This window comes from Pan paniscus, chromosome 8 (genome assembly GCF_029289425.2).
Source record: "Pan paniscus chromosome 8, NHGRI_mPanPan1-v2.0_pri, whole genome shotgun sequence".
NCBI lineage: Eukaryota > Metazoa > Chordata > Mammalia > Primates > Hominidae > Pan > Pan paniscus.
The window spans coordinates 34482760-34497774 of record NC_073257.2 but is presented as its reverse complement, the minus strand read 5'-3'; the positions used below and the strand labels follow the sequence as shown (position 1 = coordinate 34497774).

General features: G+C 35.8%; 1 protein-coding gene across 2 annotated transcripts in view; it reads left to right on the top strand.

Annotated features, from left to right (window-relative positions):
• DNAJC1 (DnaJ heat shock protein family (Hsp40) member C1) overlaps nt 1–15015 on the top strand; it is a 246822-nt gene that overhangs the window by 192480 nt on the left and 39327 nt on the right. For both annotated transcript variants that reach the window (XM_003821385.5, XM_063607289.1), the window contains exon 9: nt 5170–5289. In XM_003821385.5, coding sequence (XP_003821433.3) covers nt 5170–5289 — 120 coding nt within the window. The remainder of the gene's footprint in view (nt 1–5169; nt 5290–15015) is intronic.

The following is a 15015-nucleotide window of genomic DNA, read 5'->3' as shown; positions in this document are numbered from 1 at the left end:
GCTGTTTCTTGACAGTGTCATGGATGGAGTTGCCTTCAGTTTACCCAATAATGTTCAGAAATACAACCAAGGCCTTGCTCTGTGTGTAAGGCGGTGGGTAACCCCGTGAGCTCTTTTCATTTGTATGTCCTGAGTGAGTGTATCAAAGGAATCTCCTCAGCGGAGGAGGTCATCAGTGTGATGTCATACCTGCATTCCTGGGGAAAGTAGGGTGCAGTTTCAATCTTGCCCTCGAAGATTGTATGTTACAGTGAGGCTGTTTAAAGTACCCCGTGGTAGCTGGGTAAAACTGTATTGGGTCCCTTTGGAGGCAAACTGCAGTCAAGAGTGTTGAAATAGGCACTGAACAAAACATATTCACCAAATCTATAATACCAAAATATTTACCAGTTGCTGGTTAGATGAAGTCAGTAATTTCAGTTATATTGGGTATGGGTCCTTAGTGAAGTCCACAGCATTGAGGTTGAAGTAATCCACCAGGAGGCACCATACATTCCTCCCAAGTGGAAAAGCTGGTCAAATTGGGCTGTTAAATGGACAGGCAGTGGGGATAATCACCCCTTTTCTAAATAGGTCTTGTATAGTGGGTTTTAATCATTAAAGGCCCTGTTTTAATTTACATCTGGCTGTATTAACTGTTTTCATGGGGAAGCAGTACGTCCATGGGGTCCATTTTAAAAAGGCAATTTGTTAGTGCCAAAGACTTAAAATTAATTCATGACTCATTGGGTCAGAGTGTCCATGACCACTATGGGATATTTTAGAACAATGGGTGTGATGACAACAGGGAATTAAGGCAAGACAGAATTCCTGTGGTTAGGGCGAGGCATGCATACTTGTCCTTTATATTATGTTCAATAACTCCCCTAAGATTATAGGGGGACCCTTGTTTAAATTTAGGAGGATCCCCAATATTGATTAAGGGCACAAAGGTTTGCCAATTGGTATATTTCAGTAGATGTTAATTCAGAGCCAGTGTCATAGAGGGACAAAAGCCAATTCCTGCCCTTTTATCTATGTATTGTATAAATTCAGTGAATTTTGAAAAACCAGTTGGGCCAAATTGTGGACTTCTGTTTTAGTTTTTGTTTTTTTGTGTCCTGCCTATTCTGAACGGAATTGTGTGCCTCCAAATTCACATGTTGAAGCCCTAACTCCCAGTGTGACTGTATTTAAAGCTAGGGCCTGTAAGGAGATAATTAAGGCTAATGAAGTTGGAAGGGTGGGGCCCTAAATCGATAGTACTGGTATTCTTAAAAGAAGAGGAAGAGAGACAACAGACTCCCCCATTCCCCCCACCCCACCACACACATACACACACACATGAAAGGCCATGTGAAGACTGAGCAAGAAGGCAGCCAACTGCAAGTCAGAAAGATAGGCCTCAAAAAAGAATTTCTCTTCCTAAGAGTAAAAAGACATTTGAGGTTATTTAGTTTTTAATTTTGTTGTTGTTTTTATACCATGTATTTATATATATTTGTCAAGGGCACGCCTCCATTTTTAAATAGGAAAGGAAAATTATATAGCTGAAAACTGTGCACTAAATTAAATGCACTAGAAGTGTTTATAGAACTTGAGGGTAAGAGATAATTAGATTATTAGACATCCAATCTCATCCCATCCCATCTAATACATATTAGATATATACATCTAATATGTGTATATATATCTAATAATGTGTTATGTATATCTAATGTGTTATGTATATCTAATAATGTGTTATATTATTATGTATAGTAATGTGTTATATATTAACTGGGCAATGCCATGTAAGAATGTTATTTTCTTGGATAAAATTTCTGAGAATTTATGAGTTGAGCTGAATCTAATAAAAATAGTTGAATCCAAAATTTTAGCTTCTGTATTTATATAAATAATTATTATTAATAGGTCATTTCAATAGAAGTATTGCTCATTAGAGAGTTTCAGTATCTGTTTATTAGATAGAAATGAGCCTTTTGTCATTAAAGTATAAAAATACAATAAACAAGTACATTAAAAATTTTTTTTAATTTGGCCATAATTTTTAGTGCCAAATAAATTATATGATGCTTTCTAATTAACATTTTATAGTCCAAAGCTGTGAGAGGAAAAGTCCATATAGATTACTTTAAAAATACAGCCCTACCCCAAGAATATAGAGGATTTTCAGAGACACCAAATCTTTGAACATAGTGGGTTTTATGGCAAAAATCCATCCCAAAGGTACATGATTTGGGAATATAATTTAAGTTTTCATATCAGTTCTTACTTTGGTTGCTATATTTTGAGGTCGTTACATTAAAATATTTAATAATTTGAAAACTTTTTATTTTGTATTCAGTATGGAGATTTATTCCCAGAATGGGCTTTTCTGATGCAAAATTGGAGTGCTTGTATAGTCACAACAGCTGTCTCCACACCATGTGGTATCTTCCATTACTTTACTGTAGAGATGAATATTTGGCCCGGTGTTTCGGTAAGATTGGACACACATGGTTTTAAGTGGCAAAGCAGTATGCTTATGCATTCATTTGACTTTCACAGCTACAGTTGGCTCCAGATTAGAAGAGGGAGAGTACATTCACGCCATGGCCACCCTCATGGCTGCTGTAGTAGCTGGATCACAGGAGGCTCTGTTGCTTCTAAAGACACAACTAACTATTGCCGAGGAATTACACATTCACCAAAGTGCCTTACAGCTGTAGGAGGGAGAATAATGCATTGCTAAAAGGGTTCTCTCAGATTTCAGATTATGGCCCTAGTCACTATCGAGCCTCTTTAAATATATTAATAATAAAAATTATGGCCATAAAATAACTATGAAACTTAAGACTGTCATAGCAGTAGGTGATTTTTCAGGAATTCAATCCAAATACTTTATATAAAATTTTTATTTTTCAGAAAAGTACTATGCTTTTACACACTCATTAATCTAATTAAAATCAGATTTGTTTTTAATGCCAATGTTTATGTATGCAGAGTATTTGGGAAGCTGATCTGTTAAAAATAGAAATTATTTTAAAGACTTAGTTTACTACCTGAAACAATGATTTATATTTTAGACATTGTAGACAATTTTTTTGCTCCAAAAATGTTAAAATAACATAGAAATTAGGTAATTTGATTTAGTGTGATTTCGTACATACTGTATGGTTTGATCAGTATATATCTTTATGCAGTGATCAACTTCAAGCTCTTCATGACATGATCTTTTACTGTAAGCTTATTTAAATTCTGCCTAAAACTTAAGTCTTTTGCATTTCTGAAACCGATTGGTCTACTTTTTAAAGCTTTTTAGCAATAAAACTATGATTTTGTTGAAAATCCAATTATATTTCTCTAAATTGTAGCTGAATAAGAATAATTCTTTTTTCCTTAAATAAAGACAAGGAGAAAGAAAGAAAAAACCCTCCGTGTAAATTTTTAAGTCATCTGATATGAAGAATTGGATTTCTGATATTCATTAAATATCAAAGAAATTCCGACCAGACCCAATGTGGGCTACCTTTTTATATAAGTGAATTTATGCATGTATTGTAGAGGCTGTACTGATGAATATGTTTGAGGCTTTCAGCTCTTAGTGGATACAAAATAGAATGATTGATAAAATCCTCCCTACTATTGGCTATTATTTACTGACTCTTAAGTGGCAGGTTGTATTTATGCCAATTTATCTGCTTCAGGGAACATTCTTGATAGCAGAACAAAGTGAATAAAAGTAGTTTGCTTTGCAAATGAATGCAAATGGGAGAGCCTTTCGGAAAGCCCTTTAGCAGGGGCAATGCACTTTGATTATGAGTGAAGCTGCCATTTGGACATGGTGAAAAGAGCACGCTTGAACCATTGATTGGGGGAGACAGTAAAAAGTCAGGAAGGGCCCCGTTAAGCTTGCAGTGAGGCAGGCGGATGTCAGTGTGGTTAGAGCACAGTGGGAGAATGACAGGGAGGATTAGTGTCAGGGAGAAGCTTTGCTGTAGCTGTGGAGATAGTCCCTGGGGTCACTCACCTCTGACTGTTGTTCTGTGCTGATGGTTCTGTAATGCAAACTGCCTGATGTATGCCTGTTCATTATCGGAAATGGTGATTAGAAAAGGTATTTGCCTCAAAGGTTTCCTTCTTTCCCTCTTTCTTTTTCTTTATTCTTTCATTTTAATTAAAGGAAAATAAGGTAGGCTTCCTCAGTCTCTATGCTGGCTACTGGAGTATTGTTTAATACCAGAGTGCTTTATTGCCTCTGGTGGGGAATAGTTCAGTACTAAAGTGTAATGTGAAATAATTGTAACGTGGTTATTTGTCGTTGGATAATAATTTATTTTTCTGTGCTCACTTTGGGGTTTGACTACTGCTAGTGCTGAGAAAAATGCAGAGAATATGCTTGCTGTTAGACTTTTTGCATATGCATGTTTATAATCTCTAAGATATTTTTAAATTTAGTTTAATCATTTAGTCAAAGCTAAAAGTTGACCAAAATGAAATGGTCAAAATAAAATGAAATACTGCTTTACATGGACTTGATGGTTTGAGTCTTGGCCACAAGAGTTTCTAATTTTATTTCTGTTCTGAAGTTTAAAAAAAAAAAAGAGTGACATTTGACAAGCTAAACTTCTTGAAAAAATATTATTTTAAAATTGAATATCGTTACATAGAATGATCATAAAGTGTCATTGCAGTTCTGATTTCAGACCAGTATATTTACTTGTTCACATTTCATTTATACTTGTAAGTTTTTTATTTTTATTTTTGCTTTCTTTAAAGTGTGTGTTTAAAAAAAAAAAAAGAGAGCCCTTTAATAGTAACTTTATGTGAGGCATTTATGAGCAGCACTGCATTTTATAGCAAGGATGCATTTCATAAGCTTTGAGAATGGTTTCTCATTTTAATTCAAAACTAAATGGTCTTTTTAAAAAAATGTCTGCAAAACCTGGTTTTGCAATATTTATGCTTTCTTAGTTAGTATACATAGGAAATGAAATAGGCTTCTAGAGCTTTGCATTCCAGTGTTAAATATGCAGCTCAAATCTTTATTGAAACTATTAGATACAATTTAGTATTGTTTTTTACAGAAAGCATATTGCCAATAATTTGCTTCACAGTAATTATCTCTCAGTTATCTTTTTTTATTCTTCCAATTATCTTTTTATTTTCTCCCAATTATCTTTTTTTATTTTCTTTAATGTTTTGCAGGCACCTGAATGGACAGAAGAGGACCTCAGCCAACTGACAAGAAGTATGGTTAAGTTCCCAGGAGGGACTCCAGGTCGATGGGAAAAGATTGCCCACGAATTGGGTCGATCTGTGACAGATGTGAGTTCACTGAGATTTGCATTGTATAGAGAGAGAAACCAGAACAAGTCAGCTATGTAGAAGGCAGACATAGATGGGTTCCACAGTATCTTTGGGGAGGGGATACAACAATCCTTTTAGGACCTGAAGGTGAACCATTAATGCAATAAGTGAGAAGCAGATGTGAGCCAGTCCCCTGGTCCACAGTTAACAGCTGTGTGAGGAATTCTAGTGTTTAGAGACTTAAGCTACTGTAACCTAATCAAAGGAAAACAATGCCAGTTTTTATGTTTATAGTGACCCCTTTAACTGTGGAAAAAATAGTTCTCAAACTGATCAGAATTAGGAGGGTTGTATTTCAGCTGGATCTTTTTAACATTGAAGTACAGATTGCGATTGCTATTTAGACAGGTGGTTCTGATTAATTAAATGAGCAATATACCCATAATGCAAATGGTGTTGGCCTTTTTGTTTCAAGGATGATAGCAACAGTTCGTTTGATAAGTAGTTTAACCAGAAGAAACTGTGTGTGTGTGTGTGTGTGTGTGTCCATACCTAACATTTAAAAGATAAATTACTTACTTGGAAAGGTTTTGACTTAATGCTTTAGATGCTTTTATTGAGGAAATTTAGAGCAGAAAATTTTTTAGAAAGCACCTAGCACAGTGCCTGATGTGTAATATACTAAATACACAGTAAATGTTTAATTGAAATTGAGAAAAAATATTATTTTTATCAAATTGATATTTTCATGAGGGATAGTAAATATGCTTTACTAAATTTACTTTAAATAAATCCTATAGATCCAAAAATACTTAGAGGGTTACTGAAAGCAAAGATTTAAATTTCCCCTTCCATTCTGTTAGCATACCTTTAGGCCTTTTTTAGTACTGATAGTTTTTTAAAACCTGCAAAATGATTACTGAACATGGCTACCAAAAGGAGCTTATAAATGCTGTAAGTTACTTTCAATAATAAACTTCCACTTTTTAGTTTAGAAAGAAACTTACAGAAATTATTACAGTTGCGCATCTCTAATCCGTCACGTTGGTGCTCAAGTTGCAGATTTTTGAGCAATTTCAGACTTTTGGATTAGGTATACTTGACCTGTACTGTCAAGTTTTGTATTGTTTTGTTTTGTTTTTGCAATGGACCTGCTTTGAGAATTTTAAATTATATATATGAATATTGTTACTACTGTATAGGTCATTTAAAAGACTACAATCTGGATTTTTATAAGACGTTTAGCAATATTTTTGCTTCAGAGTTGAAGTTTGATCATAGGGGAAAATAGCTGAAGTATTTTGTAACTTTTTTTTTTTTTTTGCTGTGTTTCATGAGGAGATTAGTTATCTTGAGTTACTAGAAAAGAACCATAAGGATAACTTTTCTTCAGCTAAACATGTTACTGGATGGTGTGTTTTATTATCTCGGTTTTAAGGTTGTTTGTAAAAGATAGGTTAATAATGACATATCAGTAAATATCTGACCAAATTAAAGACATTCCATGGTTTTTGATGTTTTAGGTACTATGACCTTCTAATTACATAGCTGCTATTAATACAGTGATTATCAAAAGAAACTAAAATAATTTTTTAAAGTTATAAAACATTGGTTTAAAAAGGCCCTAAACTTTTAGTTCAATTGCTTAATGAAAAATAATAGTAATACTAATGTATTATCTCCTTTGAAGACTGCACCACATTTAACTTCTAAGATAATATTTCTATAAGGCTCTACATTTGATGCTAAAGGCAGATAGGAAACTGAGTAAAGCAGTATTTTAATTTGTTGTCATTAAAACCTGGTACATTTTTATCTGTATTTTTAAGAGGAGAAAGATGAAAATTTTTTAAATGCCAAGAATACACAGGATATAACCAACAGAGCCTCATAGATCCTAGTATATACTTAATTTACTGGAGCAGTCTTGGTGCTGTCAAAAGCATCTTTTTAAACTTTTGCAAATTCATCCCATATGTCTCCTTTTTTTCCTCCCTAGACTTACCCAAGGCAGAATGATTCCGTGTCTGCAATAGATATTTTTTCCCTTTATCATGGAAGTGGAAAACCTGACATTGTGAAGTGATTTTTTTTTTGCTTTTTGGGGTTTTTTTTTTTTTGGCCAAGGATTAGTTCTGTTTTCATAATAACAAAGGTACCTTGGAAATAAATATGTAATAAATCTAAACTTTTGTTGTACAAAAAAATGCCATTATAACTTTTCTTCTATGTCAATATATATATAGACCCACACTGCATTTTCATTCTGTAAGCATCATCTCCATGGCTGGACTATTCATTTCAATAACTCTCCTGTCCCCCAACACATGCATATGTCCACACACACACACACACACACACACACACACAGAAAATCACTCTGTAAAAGAGAACAGGTGTCTGTAGAATCAGTAACTCACAGGGATGACTTGTAAATTACATTGAAACAGCTAAAATGGTTCAGCTAGTATTGTTTCTCTAGTATAATGTTAAGTGAAAGTTAACCACACTTTAAAAAGACCACTTGTGCCTCTTTTTGGCTTATGGTGTTAATTAGATTTGTTTTCATTAAGTATTCGATTATGAAAAAGTAGCCAGGTTCAATTGAGTGTCATCAGAACCTCTGCATACTGACCTGATCACCTGCCTATTTCTCCCTGGCTTTGCACAGCTGTTCTTTGACCCGGTTTCCTTGCCAAATTTGTAGCTTCAGGCTTAGTTCTCTTTCCTTCAAGAAACAATTGACCTTTTGGGAGAGAGGTGAATGTGTGCCAGTGGTGGGATTTATGTGATTCTTTATTTGGGTTGTCGGATTACAGTTAAAAACCTTTTTATTCCTCAATTAAGAAAGAAATTAAGTATATTAATTGTCATAATTAGCAGAGTTAGATTGCTAAATTGTACTCTGGATAAACACAAGCAATTTTTTTTAAGCTTTTTAAAAAATTGACACCGAGTATATTTTAATTCAGGTATACCTAATCTGTAAGGCCTACTTTATTATAGATTAAATATTTTAAATGTTGATATATGCCTTTCAGCAAATAATTTTGGTAATCACAAAGGACACTCAAATTGTAAAAATAACAGCGGAAACAAAAACTGTCTCGCATGTAAAACCAACTTTAACATGATGATTAACTGCAGGTTTCCTAAATTAAGGTCAGGGGGCCCCAGATTTCTTGCTTGTGAAGTAATACTATTCTTTTGCCTGAAAGGATGTAAACTGATTCTGCTTCTCTCCCTGGTCACTAATCTCTTGCATTCTGGTTGTGATAACAGACTGATAGGAGATTTTTCTGCCTGTTTGGAAAAGGCCCAGGTAGGCAGCAAAACGAAAGACAGGTGGCTAGATTTAAACAGGCTTTTATAATTAGCTTAGTGCCATAGTGTGAGGTAAGAGGTGTGTAGTTATATATGTAGCCCATTATGCAAGTGAAGAGGAGGAAGGAAAATCATAAAATTCCCAATTTCATTTGTATAGCTCAACTGCAAGGAGATTCCTATTGGGGGAAATTTATATATTGTTATTATGCTGGTTTCAAAAACACGTAAGTGGACTGTTCCATGGAAAATAAGCATTATGGTTTATCAGTGAACTAAATATATAGTTATTATCTTGGCAAATATATTGTTATTACTTTTAGAGTCAGGCTAGCCCTACAAAAAATTGTAAACATGATAAGGACTGTCCTTTTGGTTTTTCTGCCTTCATCCTCACTGCCGCCGTACCAGTTTCCTGCTACAGTAGTTCTCTTGGTCTGAGCCACATCTCATACTCCTCTCCCTTCCTTCTCTTACCCTCTCAACCTTACAACTTTTAAAGATATTTAAATTTTAGAAAACGTGTGCAGGTTTGTTATACAGGTAAACTCGTGTCACAGGGGCTGGTTGTACAGATTATTTCATCACCCAGGTATTAAGTCTACTACCCAATAGTTATGTTTTCTGCTCCTCTCCCTCCTCCCACCCTCCAGGCCCCAGTGTCTGTTGTTTCCTTCTTTGTGTTCATGAGTTCTCATCATTTAGCTCCCGCTTACAAGTGAGAACATGTGGTATTTGGTTTTTTATTCCTACGTTAGTTTGCTAAGGATAGTACCCTCTCCAGCTCCATTTATGTTCCCACAAAAGACATGAGCTCGTTCTTTTTTGTGGCTGCATAGTATTCCGTGGTGTATATATAATCACATTTTCTTTATACTATCTATCATTAATGGGATTTCGGTTGATTCCATCCCTTTGCTGTTGTGAATAGTGCTGCTGTGAACATTCACGTGCATGTGTCTTTATGGTAGAATGATTTACATTCCTCTGGGTATATGTCCAGTAATAGGATTGCTGAGTCAAAGAAAGGGTAGTTCTGCTTTTAGCTCTTTGAGGAATCGCCATACTGCTTTCCACAATGGTTGAACTAATTTACACTCCTACCTACAGTGTATAATCATTTCCTTTTCTCTGCAACCTTGCCAGCATTTGTTATTTTTTGACTTTTTGGTAATAGCCATTCTGACTGGTGTGAGATGGTATCTCATTATGGTTTTGATTTGCATTTCTCTAATGATCAGTGATTGAGCTTTTTTTCATATCCTTGTTGGCTGCATGTATGTCTTCTTTTGAAAAGTGTCTGTTCATGTCCTTTGCCCACTTTTTCATGGGATTATTTAAGCTCCTTATAGATGCTGGATATTAGACCTTTGTCAGATGCAAATATTTTCTCCCATTCTGTAGCAAACCAACATTTATATTTTCAATTGCTTTGGTGATAATATTGATTATTCCATTATTCATTTTTGTAGTATTTTACGCTTTTCAGAACATTTAGATATACTTTTATTTGGTTTTTCATAATGACACAGTGAAATAGATAGGCAACCATTATTTTTCCCTATTTTACAGCTGAGTAAACTGCTGTTAAGATATTTGTTCAAGGTGACACAGTTGTTAGTAGAACTGGGACAAGATCACATATTTTGATTCCATACTTATATGTTTTTACCTCTGGTTAATTCTGCTTTACTGATGTTTGTATGGAAAATACTTTAAATTTATCTAGAGATTTATATCATTAACTCTTTTTTGATAAAACTGTGTTCATAGCAAAAAGAATACACTTAAGCTAAATTTTTTTCTAATCAACCATAATTTTAAAGAGATCTCTGTGAACATTTCTGTGTAACATTGTATAAACAATGTATAAATGTTGTATATCATTCTAGAGACTTTAGCGTTTCTCTGTATATGTATGGATATGTATAATTTTAATAGGATTAATCTACTTTCTGTCCTTTTCACATAGCTCTAGAACATGAGCATCTTTCATGGCAATAAATAAGATCCACATCATTTTTCTAAAGAGTTACATGATAGCCCATGCTGCCATGATATCATTAAAGAATATCCTATCGGTTGACATTTAAATTGCTTCCTTTTTTTGCTATTTCATTGAGATGGACATGGTGTTTTAAAAAATTGTCTTTTCACTCATATCTATTTTATTAGCTTGTGTGCCTAGAAGTAGAGATTGCATTCCTAGAAGCTGCTTAGTTCAAGAATATGAATGTTTTTAGAGCCTCTGAGGGCTCTGAAATTGGCCTGCAGAGAGGTTATAACAATACACATTCCCACTAGTGGTATATGAGAGGTCACTTCCTCATACTCTCATAAAAACCAAACACTACATTTTTCACCATTGCCCATGAAGTGAAAAGTGTTATAGTATTGATCTTTGTTACTTGCAAAAGAAAACACAGAGACTTGGTACAAGGGGTCCACGTCTGATGAGGGGTTCTAGTGTGGGACAGAGAAAACGGGGGCAAGATCATTGTTCAGTAAATAATACAGTTAAGTTTTCAGGATGTGGGGACACCTGAGACAACTTTGTAAGAGTCTCTCAAAATCAAGGAGGAGACATGGAAAAGGTCTTGGGGATATTTATGAACACTGAGCATACACAGATCTTTAAACTTTCTATGGATAAGATGTCTCCAAAGTAAAGGAAACTGGAATGACACAGGTCCCTCAGCAACACTAGATTCTGTGGGATGAGGGAACAGTGCCTTCACAGTGCTGAGGGGAAATGGTTCTGAATCTAGAACTGACCAAGTGTGATGGTAAATACGTGGGGTGAGAACTCGTACCCTTTCCTAGAAGTTTTCCTGAGGTTGTACTCCAGCAACAAAAGGAATAAATCGAAGAGGACAACATGGGATCCAAGAAATGGTGAATCAGGAGAACTAAGGACGGCATGACAGGGACCCTGGGAGGGAGGGAGGTTTCATAGAATAGATAGTATGGCTGAGAACTTGGAAAAATGCCTATGTAAAAATGTGGAAAAGAAAAAAAAGGCAAAGTGCAGCAACTAACGCCTGTAATCCCAGCACTTTGATAGGCTGGGACAGGAGGATCACCTGGGACCAGAAGTTTGCGACCAGCCTGGGCGACATAGGGAAACCTTCATGTTTACAAAAAAAGGAAAGAAAAATTAGCCAGGTGTGGTTGCACACACCTGTGTGCCAGCTATTTGGGAGGCTGAGTCAGGAGGATCACTTGAGCCCAGGTGATCGAGGTTGCAATGAGTCATGATCATGCCACTGCACTCCAGCCTGGGTGATAGAGTGAGCCCCTGTCTCAAAAACAACAACAACAACAACAAAAAAAAACAAAAAAACAGTAAAAAGCAACCAGAAATTCCACAAAGAACATGGAAACCACACGTAAAAAGAAATAGTTTACACTTAATTATACTACAAAGTAGATTGGTAGAAAGAGCACTTGTTTCAGTGGTGAATAATATTTACCAGGTCATAATTATGTAATATCTTACATGATGGCTTTTTATATTTTAAACATTTTATATGTTTTACAGATTATTTTTCAGTTTTTAAAATCCACACATTGTGGAGGACTGTGGCATGTTGTTCACCAAAGTAAGTTCTCTCCTTCTTCTCTAGCAGTAGATTGTTGGTCAGGCACATATGTGCACAATGACATTGCATTCCCAAGCCTCCCAAACTCTGATATGGCTGTATCACTAATTTCTTTTCAGGAGAACATAAAGTAATGTGTGTTCATATGAGCCCTTATTTATTTTTCCCTCCCACTGAGCTAGAATACTAATATGCCTGCAACTAAGTTGCAACCATGCAAGCAAAGATAGTTGCCCTAAGGAGCTGTGGAGAAACAGGCTAGAAAGAACCCAAATGCATGCAATGAAAGAAAATTCTTGGGTAGTGACAAGTAACATGAAGAAAAATAAAGCAGGGTAAGCAGATAGAGACTGATGGAGCTGCATTTTAAAATAGGGTTCTGAGGAAAGTGCTCTCGGAGAGGTAGTATTTGAGCAGAGGTACAAAGCAAGTGAAGGAGCAAGGTTGTCTGAGAAGGAGCATTGCTGGCAGAGGAAATAGCACCTACAAAGTCCTGGAGGCAAGAGCATGTCTGGGGTTTGCAAGGCCCAACAAGGAGGTCCACATGGCTAAGGCATGAGTAGGAGAAGGAGATAACAGGAAATGAGTCTGAGAAGTAGTGGAAGACCAGGCCATATTGGCCCTTTTTGGCCAAGGTGAAAATTTTGGATTTTACCTTGAGCGAGATGGGAAAGCACTGGAAGATTCTGAGTAAAGGAGTGCAGTGATCTAAAAGCACTGTTCTGACTGTTTGGTGGGGAAGTGTGAAAGCAGGAAGGAAGGCCAGGTAAGAGGCTATTTCAGTTGTCCTTTCAGAACACAATGGTGGTTTTGGACGAGAGGTTGTTGGTAGAGGTGGGAAAGAGATTAGATGCAGGATGTGGTATACAAAGGCACGTTAATTAGCAATGTATACTTGTAACCTTGTAACCTTCAGAAGAACTGTGAGCGGAAATGATTTGCCTGTGTGTGTAAGGTGCATTGTTTTCTGTCATAAGACCATGTGTACTGCTTTTGTTAAAAAGCTATGTACATGCATGACCTTGATTTTTAAAAGCGACTTTTTAAAATGTGAAGAAACAAAACATTTGTCTTTGAATTTTTTTCATGACAGTATATATAGGCCTACCTCATTGTCTGAGTTTGTTTTGTGCTGGTGTAACAGACTACCTGAGAGTGGTTAATTTATGAAGAACTAAGATGTATTTCTTACAATTCTGGAGGCTGAGAAGTCAAGGGGCCCACGTCTGGCAAGGGCCTTCTTGCTGCGTCATCCCACTGTAGAACACAGAAGGACAAGAGAGCACACAACACACAAGGGAAAAAGAAAGGAAGGGAGCTGAACTCATCCTTTTATCAGGAACTCACTCCTGCAATAACCCACTCCTGCCATAAGGTCATTAACCCATTCATGAGGACAGAGGCCTCCTGAGCTAATTGCTTCTTAAAGGTCCCACCTCTCAACACTTTTGCATTGGGGATTAGGTTTCCAACAAATGAACTTTGGAAGACACATTCAAACCATAGCACTCATTTGTTTTAAAATTTTTTTGTTTAAAAAAATTATTGATTTACAGAACTAGAAAAACCAATCCTAAAGTGTATATGGAATTACAAAGGACCCCCAATATCTAGAGCAACCTTGAGAAAGAAGAATAAAACTGGAGATACCTCATTTCCTGATTTCAACACATATTAGAAAGTTATAGTAATTAAAGCAGTATGGTACTAGCATAAAGACAGACACATAGACCAAGGGAACAGGAAAGAGAACCCAGAAATAAACCCACACATATACAGTCTTCAAAAGGGTACCAAGAATACACATGGGGAAAGAATGGTCTTTTCACCAAAATGGTGCTTGGAAAACTTAATGTCCACATGCAAAAGAATGAAACTGGACCCTTACTTACACCATACAAAAAAAATTTTTTTTTAATGGATTAAAGTCTTAACTGTAAGACCTGAAGCCATAAAATGCCTAGAAGAAAATATAGGAGAAAGCCTCATGACATTGGTCTTCACAGTGATTTATTGGATTATAACACCAAAAACACAAGCAACAAAATGAAAAATAAAGAAGTGGGACTATATCAAACTAAAAAGCTTCTGTACAGCAAAGAAAACAATTAACAGAGTGAAGAGACAAACCATGCACTGGGAGAAAATATTTGCAAACCATTTATCTGATAAGGTGTTAATGTCCAAAATATGTAAGGAACTCCTACAACTCAAGAGCAAAAAAATAACCTCATATTTAAATGGGCAAAGGACTTCAAAAGACATTTCTACAAAGATGACATAGAAATGGCCAACAGGTATATGAAAAGGTGCTCAACATCTCTAATCATTAGGGAAATACAAATCAAAATGACAATAAGATACTTCACACCTCTTAGGACGGCCATCATCAAAAAAACAAAAACAAAGCAAAAAGAAGTGTTGGCAGTGATTTAGAGAAATTGGAACCCTTGTACACTGTTGCTGGGAATGTGAAATGGTACAGTTGTTACAGAAAACAGTATGAAGATTCCTACAAAAGTTAAAAATAGAATTATATGACCCAGCAATTCTAGAAAAACTTCTAGATGTATATCCAAAAGAAGTGAAATCAAGATCTCAAAGAGGTATCTGCACTTCCCCGTTCATTGCACCGTTATGCACAGTAGCCAAGACATGGAAACAGCCTAAATGTCCATTGATGGATGGATGGCTAGAGAAGATGTGGGATATACATATAATAGAATATTATTCATTCATGAAAAAGAAGGAATGGCCGGGTGAGGTGGCTCACACCTGTAATCCTAGCACTTTGGGAGGCTGAGGCGGGCAGATCACC